This window comes from Anomaloglossus baeobatrachus, unplaced genomic scaffold (genome assembly GCF_048569485.1).
Source record: "Anomaloglossus baeobatrachus isolate aAnoBae1 unplaced genomic scaffold, aAnoBae1.hap1 Scaffold_173, whole genome shotgun sequence".
NCBI lineage: Eukaryota > Metazoa > Chordata > Amphibia > Anura > Aromobatidae > Anomaloglossus > Anomaloglossus baeobatrachus.
Window position 1 is genome coordinate 219,081 of NW_027441943.1, and position 11,521 is coordinate 230,601.

Consider the following 11,521-nt stretch of genomic DNA (forward strand, 5'->3'; position numbering starts at 1 on the left):
GAAGGAGCTGCCGGAGCCCTTATCACAAGTTGCTGTGTAGGCTGCAGTCCTGGTTCTGACGGCTGCAGTCTGTTGTGTTTCCCCGTCTTACTGTCACGTGTATACAGGCTCAGGTTCAGGATCACCAGCTGAGACCATGCCCATTTATACAGTATTGCTTTCCTTTGGGCACGTAAGGGTTACCTTCTTCTCTGGTGCAGCAGCAGACTCACTCAGCTGCCGTCAGCTCTTCATTTCCGGCCTGTATATAATCCCTCTGCTTCCTGGAGAGGTTGCTGGATATTCAACTCAGCTGGAGCTAGCCCAGGAGCAGAGAGGATGTGTCTGGTGCCATCTGCTGGAATTGTAGTAAATTGTTTCTACTACCCCCTTCTCTTTGTAGCCTTACCCATGCACCTTTGCTTATTCCCTGGAACAGATTTTAGGTGTGTGTCAGGTTTTGTTTACTCCCGTCTGTTGTTCTGTGCGAGTGGATTTTTAGGATCTCTGTCCTGGTCAGTCCCCTGGGTGGTGGGGACTTAGTTATCAGGGCCAGGATAGGAGACAGGGCCATGTTGGAGGCTCAACCCTGACAACCTTAAAGAAGTCTGCCATCAGGAAAGGGACAGCACAGGGTCCCCAGTCTTAGGGTCAGTTTAGGGGCCCCTTTGCCATTCTGTTCTCCCCGTCACACTTTCCTTCCCTTGTTGTTGTTTTTTTAGCGCAGCAGTGGGGCCAGCATCACTCACCTGCCAGCTCACTAGCCACGGCTATTACAGGGTCTCAGGTATCCGGCTCGATGTCCAGTTCGGACTGGCTAGGAGTACAGGGTACAGCTGCAGGTGAGTGCAGGTGGTGTCTCATCTTCCCCCTCACTAGCGCTAGGGCCCACCGTTATCGTGTCTTCGGTGTACCCTTTGTTGTGTATCGCGTTGTGTGCCAGACTTCCCATAGTCACTAGCGTGACAAAATAACTGGCCCAACCCTTTTTTGCTGAGCCTATATGGCTTCGGCTGCTGCATTGGCGCACCTGCTGCAGAGTCCTTTCACAAGAGGTGGTTGCGCTGTGGTCTCAGGTGGTAGAACATCTGCAGCATGTGGAGGGTCTCATGGTCGCGGCCTAGACACAGCCTGAACCTAAGGTTGCTCTCCTAGACTGGTTTTCTGGGGGGGCGGCCTTGTTCCTCAGAGATTGAGGAACAGTGGGTGGGGGCTGTAGTCTCCCTGTTGCGGGAGGGTCCCCAGTCCTGGGCCTTCTCTCTGCTGACCTTTGCAGCTGGTATACAAGTTCTTTGCGGCTTTGGCCCTGGTCTATGGTGATCTTGACAGCGTCTCCCTTGTGGAATTTAATCTCCATAGTCTCCAGCTCTCAGGAGTCGGTTCTTTCAGAGATTGTCTTTTCGGCTGAGGGATCCTCTGGTCCAGTATGCTGCCCCATAGTTGCTGGAGGCGCCATGTGCCTCGCTATAGGGGAAGATAGGCGCCTCAGGGACAGACCAACTAGGACCCGGTTCCTTGTAGATCTTCCGCAGGAGGAGGTCCTACTAGTACATCTGGATGATCCTGTGCAGGTGGTGGGGGGGGTCCCCTCGTACTAAGCCATCTGCGTTTTGCTGTGGGATGGAGGCGTTCTTTTTCTGCGGTCACAAGGGTGCCTGTTATTCTCATTTATTTGGATGCTTGGCCTGGAGGTGGAAGGAGCTGATGGAGCCCTTATTACAAGTTGCTGACTGCAGCAGTCTGTTCTTGTTTTCCCCTGTCTGGATTTCCTTCCCCTGCTGTTATTAGTGCAGCGGTGGGGCCAGCGTCCCTCACCTACCATCTCACTAGCCAGGGTTTTTACAGGGTCTGCCAGGGTCTCAGGTATCCTGTTCAGTGACAGGTGCAGAACCTATAGAGGGACTGGCTAGGAGTGCAGGGTACAGCTGCAGGTGACTGCAGGAGGTGTCCATCTGCCCCCTCACTAGCGTTAGGGCCCACCGTTGTTATTGTATCCCCGGTGTACCCTTTGTTGTGTTGTGTGTCATGTTGTACGCCATACTTCCCATAGGCACTAGCGTGACACCCGGGGTCGGCTGAACCTGTGCTGGGCGCGGAGACCTGGGGTCAGCTTAACCTGTGCTGGGCGTGGAGTCGCGGGGTTGGCAGGGCCTGTGCTGGGCGCGGAGTCGCGGGTCGGCCAGGCCTGTGCTCGGTGTGGAGTTCCGAGGGGCACTTTGCGTTGGGCAGTTATGCGCGGGGCAGATCGCTCATCCTCTGCGGTACACGGTTGTGTGGCTGATGTGGGGGCTCCATGCCTGGGTCCCAGTCCCCCTGCAGTCCAGTCCTAGCTGTTACCACTGCAGACGGCAGGCTGTCCGCTCCAGGTCCGATTGTCCGTGCAGGTTCTGGACTCGGAGCCGGTCAGCTGGAAGCCGGCGTCACACAGGAAATGCAGCTCATGTCCCGGCTTCAGCTTTTTGCCCAGGATCCGACCGTGACGAGGCGGCTTCAGCTGTGGACAGGAGTCTGCGGTGGGAAGAGACCACAGTGAGGAGACAATCAGCAGGTTGGTACAGTACGGGGGGGCGCTCAGCACCTACCTTTATCCTCTCGCCTCTGCAGCTGCCCCCTCAGCTGGTTCAGTCTTCTGTTCAATGTCCTCAGCCCCCGCAGGTACGAGGCCTCGTGGTCGGTGAGCAGCTTCTGGACCTGGCGCAGGACACGGAGAGCCTCCCGCTGCTCAGGACAGACCTGACGGTACAGAGCGCTGACTCTGACTGCGGCTGGATCTACTGAGACCCCACATCATGTACCCCAAAATCACAGCAATCTGCAGCGGTGGCCGCTATCCTGCAGTCATCGGGCCTCATCAGGGGCAGACAGACCATCACTGCAACCAGTGCACCACAGGGGCCGATAAATCAGGGGGCGCCGAGAGGTCGGGGTGATGGAAGTAGAGATATATTGGATTGTGAGCTCCGGGGTCGGGGATGATGGGATGAGTGGTGCGTTGTGTGTCAGCTTCACCCCCACAGACCCCGGTGTGGCTGTCACTCACCTCTGGAGGACTCTCCTGCCCGGCGCAGTCCCCCAGCAGGTGGAGGGAGAGGCTCAACAGGAGGATTGTCTGCAGCATGGCGTCCGCACAGATGTTCTCCGGGGTTCACACGTCCTACAGGACACGATGGGAGTTGTAATCATTGCCGCAGCTCCTGGAACATCCTGATCCTCCTGTGCTGGTCCACATCCACACAATGAGGGCCCCACACTGTCCCTACACAGGGGCCCCCACACTGTCCCTACACAGGGGCCCCCACACTGTCCCTACACAGGGGCCCCCACATTGTCCCTACACAGGGGCCCCCATACTGTCCCTACACAGGGGCCCCCACATTGTCCCTACACAGGGGCCCCCATACTGTCCCTACACAGGCGCCCCCATACTGTCCCTACACAGGACCCCCCATACTGTCCCTATACAGGGGCCCCCACACTGTCCTTACACAGGGGCTCCCATACTGTCCCTACACAGGGGCTCCCATACTGTCCCTACACAGGGACCCTCAACACTGTCCCTACACAGGGGCCCGCACACTGTCCCTACACAGGGACCCTCCATACTGTCCCTACACAGGGGCCCCCATACTGTCCCTACACAGGGACCCTCAACACTGTCCCTACACAGGGGCCCCCATACTGTCCCTACACAGGGACCCTCCATACTGTCCCTACACAGGGGCCCCCATACTGTCCCTACACAGGGGCACCCATACTGTCCCTACACAGGGACCCCCATACTGTCCCTACACAGGGGCCCCCATACTGTCTCTACACAGGGGCTCCCATACAGTCCCTACACAGGGGCCCCCATACTGTCCCTACACAGGGACCCTCCATACTGTCCCTACACAGGGCCCCCCACACTGTCCCTACACAGGGGCTCCCATACTGTCCCTACACAGGGGCTCCCATACTGTCCCTACACAGGGACCCCCCATACTGTCCCTATACAGGGGCCCCCACACTGTCCTTACACAGGGGCTCCCATACTGTCCCTACACAGGGGCTCCCATACTGTCCCTACACAGGGGCCCCCATACTGTCCCTACACAGGGGACCCCACACTGTCCCTACACAGGGGCCCCCACCCTGTCCCTACACAGGGGCCCCCATCCTGTCCCTACACAGGGGCCCCCACACTGTCCTTACACAGGGGCTCCCATACTGTCCCTACACAGGGGCTCCCATACTGTCCCTACTCAGGGCCCCCCACACTGTCCCTACACAGGGGCTCCATACTGTCCTTACAGAGGGGCCCCCACACTGTCCCTAGACATGGACCCCCCCATACTGTCCCTACACAGGGGCCCCCATACTGTCCCTACACAGGGACCCTCAACACTGTCCCTACACAGGGGCCCCCATACTGTCCCTACACAGGGACCCTCCATACTGTCCCTACACAGCGGCCCCCATACTGTCCCTACACAGGGGCACCCATACTGTCCCTACACAGGGACCCCCATACTGTCCCTACACAGGGGCCCCCATACTGTCTCTACACAGGGGCTCCCATACAGTCCCTACACAGGGCCCCCCATACTGTCCCTACACAGGGACCCTCCATACTGTCCCTACACAGGGCCCCCCACACTGTCCCTACACAGGGGCTCCCATACTGTCCCTACACAGGGGCTCCCATACTGTCCCTACACAGGGACCCCCCATACTGTCCCTATACAGGGGCCCCCACACTGTCCTTACACAGGGGCTCCCATACTGTCCCTACACAGGGGCTCCCATACTGTCCCTACACAGGGGACCCCACACTGTCCCTACACAGGGGCCCCCATCCTGTCCCTACACAGGGGCCCCCACACTGTCCTTACACAGGGGCTCCCATACTGTCCCTACACAGGGGCTCCCATACTGTCCCTACACAGGGACCCCCCATACTGTCCCTATACAGGGGCCCCCACACTGTCCTTACACAGGGGCTCCCATACTGTCCCTACACAGGGACCCTCAACACTGTCCCTACACAGGGGCCCGCACACTGTCCCTACACAGGGACCCTCCATACTGTCCCTACACAGGGGCCCCCATACTGTCCCTACACAGGGACCCTCAACACTGTCCCTACACAGGGGCCCCCATACTGTCCCTACACAGGGACCCCCCATACTGTCCCTACACAGGGGCCCCCATACTGTCCCTACACAGGGGCTCCCATACTGTCCCTACACAGGGGCCCCCATACTGTCCCTACACAGGGACCCTCCATACTGTCCCTACACAGGGCCCCCCACACTGTCCCTACACAGGGGACCCCACACTGTCCCTACACAGGGGCCCCCACCCTGTCCCTACACAGGGGCCCCCATCCTGTCCCTACACAGGGGCCCCCACACTGTCCTTACACAGGGGCTCCCATACTGTCCCTTCACAGGGGCTCCCATACTGTCCCTACACAGGGACCCCCCATACTGTCCCTATACAGGGGCCCCCACACTGTCCTTACACAGGGGCTCCCATACTGTCCCTACACAGGGACCCTCAACACTGTCCCTACACAGGGGCCCGCACACTGTCCCTACACAGGGACCCTCCATACTGTCCCTACACAGGGGCCCCCATACTGTCCCTACACAGGGACCCTCAACACTGTCCCTACACAGGGGCCCCCATACTGTCCCTACACAGGGACCCCCCATACTGTCCCTACACAGGGGCCCCCATACTGTCCCTACACAGGGGCTCCCATACTGTCCCTACACAGGGGCCCCCATACTGTCCCTACACAGGGACCCTCCATACTGTCCCTACACAGGGCCCCCCACACTGTCCCTACACAGGGGCTCCCATACTGTCCCTACACAGGGGCTCCCATACTGTCCCTACACAGGGACCCCCCATACTGTCCCTACACAGGGCCCCTCACACTGTCCTTACACAGGGGCTCCCATACTGTCCCTACACAGGGGCTCCCATACTGTCCCTACACAGGGACCCTCAACACTGTCCCTACACAGGGGCCCGCACACTGTCCCTACACAGGGACCCTCCATACTGTCCCTATACAGGGGCCCCCACACTGTCCTTACACAGGGGCTCCCATACTGTCCCTACACAGGGGCTCCCATACTGTCCCTACACAGGGGACCCCACATTGTCCCTACACAGGGGCCCCCACCCTGTCCCTACACAGGGGCCCCCATCCTGTCCCTACACAGGGGCCCCCATCCTGTCCCTACACAGGGGCCCCCATCCTGTCCCTACACAGGGGCCCCCATCCTGTCCCTACACAGGGGCCCCATACTGTCCTTACAGAGGGGCCCCCATACTGTCCCTACACAGGGGCCCCCAAACTGTCCCTACACAGGGGCCCCCATCCTGTCCCTACACAGGGGCCCCATACTGTCCCTACACAGGGGCCCCCATACTGTCCCTACACAGGGGCCCTCATACTGTCCCTACACAGGGGACCCCACACTGTCCCTACACAGGGAACCCCCATACTGTCCCTACACAGGGGCCCCCATCCTGTCCCTACACAGGGGCCCCATACTGTCCTTACAGAAGGGCCCCCATACTGTCCCTACACAGGGGCCCCCAAACTGTCCCTACACAGGGGCCCCCATCCTGTCCCTACACAGGGGCCCTCATACTGTCCCTACACAGGGGCTCCCATACTGTCCTTACAGAAGGGCCCCCACACTGTCCCTACACAGGGACCCCCATACTGTCCCTACACAGTGGCCCCCATACTGTCCCTTCACAGGGTCTCCCATACTGTCCTTACAGAAGGGCCCCGACACTGTCCCTACACATGGACCCCCCATACTGTCCCTACACAGAGGTCCCCATACTGTCCCTACACAGGGGCCCCCACACTGTCCCTACACAGGGGTCCCCATACTGTCCTTACACAGGGGCCCCCACACTGTCCCTACACAGGGGCTCCATACTGTCCTTACAGAGGGGCCCCCACACTGTCCCTACACATGGACCCCCCCATACTGTCCCTACACAGGGGTCCCCATACTGTCCCTACACAGGGGTCCCCACACTGTCCCTACACAGGGGTCCCCATACTGTCCCTACACAGGGGCCCCCACACTGTCCCTACACAGGGGCCCCCATACTGTCCCTACTCAGGGGCCCCCACACTGTCCCTACACAGGGGCTCCATACTGTCCTTACAGAGGGGCCCCCATACTGTCCCTACACAGGGGCCCCCATACTGTCCCTACACAGGGGCCCCCATACTGTCTCTACCCAGGGGCTCCCATACTGTCCCTACACAGGGGCCCCCATACTGTCCCTACCCAGGGGCTCCCATACTGTCCCTACACAGGGGCCCCCATACTGTCTCTACACAGGGGCTCCCATACAGACCCTACACAGGGGCCCCCATACTGTCCCTACACAGGGACCCTCCATACTGTCCCTACACAGGGCCCCCCACACTGTCCCTACACAGGGGCTCCCATACTGTCCCTACACAGGGGCTCCCATACTGTCCCTACACAGGGACCCCCCATACTGTCCCTATACAGGGGCCCCCACACTGTCCTTACACAGGGGCTCCCATACTGTCCCTACACAGGGGCTCCCATACTGTCCCTACACAGGGGACCCCACATTGTCCCTACACAGGGGCCCCCACCCTGTCCCTACACAGGGGCCCCCATCCTGTCCCTACACAGGGGCCCCCATCCTGTCCCTACACAGGGGCCCCATACTGTCCATACAGAGGGGCCCCCATACTGTCCCTACACAGGGGCCCCCAAACTGTCCCTACACAGGGGCCCCCATCCTGTCTCTACACAGGGGCCCCATACTGTCCCTACACAGGGGCCCCCATACTGTCCCTACACAGGGGCCCTCATACTGTCCCTACACAGGGGACCCCACACTGTCCCTACACAGGGACCCCCCATACTGTCCCTACACAGGGGCCCCCATCCTGTCCCTACACAGGGGCCCCTTACTGTCCTTACAGAAGGGCCCCCATACTGTCCCTACACAGGGGCCCCCAAACTGTCCCTACACAGGGGCCCTCATACTGTCCCTACACAGGGGCTCCCATACTGTCCTTACAGAAGGGCCCCCACACTGTCCCTACACAGTGGCCCCCATACTGTCCCTTCACAGGGTCTCCCATACTGTCCTTACAGAAGGGCCCCCACACTGTCCCTACACATGGACCCCCCCATACTGTCCCTACACAGGGGTCCCCATACTGTCCCTACACAGGGGCCCCCACACTGTCCCTACACAGGGGTCCCCATACTGTCCTTACACAGGGGCCCCCACACTGTCCCTACACAGGGGTTCCATACTGTCCTTACAGAGGGGCCCCCACACTGTCCCTACACATGGACCCCCCCATACTGTCCCTACACAGAGGTCCCCATACTGTCCCTACACAGGGGCCCCCACACTGTCCCTACACAGGGGTCCCCATACTGTCCTTACACAGGGGTCCCCATACTGTCCCTACACAGGGGCCCCCATACTGTCCCTACTCAGGGCCCCCCACACTGTCCCTACACAGGGGCTCCATACTGTCCTTACAGAGGGGCCCCCACACTGTCCCTACACATGGACCCCCCCATACTGTCCCTACACAGGGGTCCCCATACTGTCCCTACACAGGGGTCCCCACACTGTCCCTACTCAGGGGCCCCCACACTGTCCCTACACAGGGGCCCCCACACTGTCCCTACTCAGGGGCCCCCATCCTGTCCCTACTCAGGGGCCCCCACACTGTCCCTACACAGGGGCCCCCACACTGTCCCTACACAGGGGCCCCCACACTGTCCCTACTCAGGGGCCCCCACACTGTCCCTACACAGGGGTCCCCACACTGTCCCTACTCAGGGGCCCCCACACTGTCCCTACACAGGGGCCCCCACACTGTCCCTACTCAGGGGCCCCCATCCTGTCCCTACTCAGGGGCCCCCACACTGTCCCTACACAGGGGCCCCCACACTGTCCCTACTCAGGGGCCCCCACACTGTCCCTACACAGGGGTCCCCACACTGTCCCTACTCAGGGGCCCCCATCCTGTCTCTACTCAGGGGCCCCCATCCTGTCTCTACTCAGGGGCCCCCATACTGTCCCTACTCAGGGGCCCGCACTGATAGACGGACCACGCTGTGTCAGCGGCCACTCACCGTCCGGGGCCTCCGGAGAGATGTGAGGGTGCGGAGAGGACGGGCGCAGTGGGCGCTGCAGACACATCACCTCCACATTCCGGCACCAGGCGGGGTCTCCGCACAGTAAACATCGCAGCAGCAACAAGAAGAGCTGTGTCCGCACTGCAGAGCATTGCACCAAATACGAAACAGCTCCGCTGCAGAGCATTGCACCAAATACGAAACAGCTCCGCTGCAGAGCATTGCACCAAATACGAAACAGCTCCGCTGCAGAACATTGCACCAAATACAAACATTCACCGCTGCAGAGCATTGCACCAAATACGAAACAGCTCCGCTGCAGAGCATTGCATCAAATACGAAACAGCTCCGCTGCAGAGCATTGCACCAAATACGAAACAGCTCCGCTGCAGAGCATTGCACCAAATACGAAACAGCTCCGCTGCAGAGCATTGCATCAAATACGAAACAGCTCCGCTGCAGAGCATTGCACCAAATACGAAACAGCTCCGCTGCAGAGCATTGCAACAAATACGAAACAGCTCCGCTGCAGAGCATTGCACCAAATACGAAACAGCTCCGCTGCAGAGCATTGCACCAAATACAAACCATCACCGCTGCAGAGCATTGCACCAAATACGAAACAGCTCCGCTGCAGAGCATTGCATCAAATACGAAACAGCTCCGCTGCAGAGCATTGCACCAAATACGAAACAGCTCCGCTGCAGAGCATTGCACCAAATACGAAACAGCTCCGCTGCAGAGCATTGCACCAAATACAAACTATCACCGCTGCAGAGCATTGCACCAAATACGAAACAGCTCCGCTGCAGAGCATTGCATCAAATACGAAACAGCTCCGCTGCAGAGCATTGCACCAAATACGAAACAGCTCCGCTGCAGAGCATTGCACCAAATACGAAACAGCTCCGCTGCAGAGCATTGCACCAAATACAAACCATCACCGCTGCAGAGCATTGCACCAAATACGAAACAGCTCCGCTGCAGAGCATTGCACCAAATACGAAACAGCTCCGCTGCAGAGCATTGCACCAAATACAAACCATCACCGCTGCAGAGCATTGCACCAAATACAAAACAGCTCCGCTGCAGAGCATTTCACCAAATACGAACCATCACCGCTGCAGAGCATTGCATCAAATACGAAACAGCTGCGCTGCAGAGCATTGCACCAAATACGAAACAGCTCCGCTGCAGAGCATTGCACCAAATACAAACCATCACCGCTGCAGAGCATTGCACCAAATACGAAACAGCTCCGCTGCAGAGCATTTCACCAAATACGAAACAGCTCCGCTGCAGAGCATTGCACCAAATACGAAACAGCTCCGCTACAGAGCATTGCACCAAATACGAAAGAGCTCCGCTGCAGAGCATTGCACCAAATACGAAACACAGCACCGCTGCAGAGCATTGCACCAAATACGAAACAGCTCCGCTTCAGAGCATTGCACCAAATGCAAAACACAGCACCGCTGCAGAGCATTGCACCAAATACGAAACACAGCACCGCTGCAGAGCACTGCACCAAATACAAAACACAGCACCGCTGCAGAGCATTGCACCAAATACAAAACACAGCACCGCTGCAGATCATTGCACCAAATACAAAACATCACCGCTGCAGAACATTGCATCAAATACAAAACACAGCACCGCTGCAGAACATCACTCATCACCTGCAGAGCATCCTGCCCCATCACACATCACCTGCAGAGCATCCTGCCTCATCACACATCACCTGCAGATCATCCTTCCCCATCACTCATCACCTGCAGATCATCCTTCCCCATCACACATCACCTGCAGATTATCCTGCCCCATCACACATCTCCTGCAGAGCATCCTGCCCCATCACACATCACCTGCAGAGCATCCTGCCCCATCACACATCACCTGCAGAGCATCCTGCCCCATCACACATCACCTGCAGAGCATCCTGCCTCATCACACATCACCTGCAGAGCATCCTGCCCCATCACACATCTCCTGCAGAGCATCCTGCCTCATCACACATCTCCTGCAGAGCATCCTGCCTCATCACACATCACCTGCAGAGCATCCTGCCCCATCACACATCTCCTGCAGAGCATCCTGCCTCATCACACATCTCCTGCAGATCATCCTGCCCCATCACACATCACCTGCAGAGCATCCTGCCCCATCACACATCACCTGCAGAGCATCCTGCCCCATCACACATCACCTGCAGAGCATCCTGCCCCATTACACATCACCTGCAGAGCATCCTGCCCCATCACACATCACCTGCAGAGCATCCTGCCCCATCACACATCTCCTGCAGAGCATCCTGCCCCATCACACATCTCCTGCAGAGCATCCTGCCTCATCACACATCTCCTGCAGAGCATCCT

At 58.8% G+C, this 11,521-nt stretch overlaps 1 protein-coding gene across 1 annotated transcript in view; it reads right to left on the reverse strand.

Moving 5' to 3' along the window:
* The window catches only part of LOC142260728 (fibulin-7-like), a 57,896-nt gene extending 48,643 nt beyond the window's left edge, over positions 1-9,253 (reverse strand). Inside the window, exons 1-4 of the mRNA XM_075332066.1 lie at positions 9,144-9,253; positions 3,020-3,133; positions 2,562-2,712; positions 2,317-2,487 (exon numbers count right to left, since the gene is read on the reverse strand). Of these exons, the coding sequence (XP_075188181.1) occupies positions 2,317-2,487; positions 2,562-2,712; positions 3,020-3,097 (400 nt within the window). The 5' untranslated portion in view covers positions 3,098-3,133; positions 9,144-9,253. The remainder of the gene's footprint in view (positions 1-2,316; positions 2,488-2,561; positions 2,713-3,019; positions 3,134-9,143) is intronic.
* Between the last annotated feature and the right edge of the window lie 2,268 nt (positions 9,254-11,521).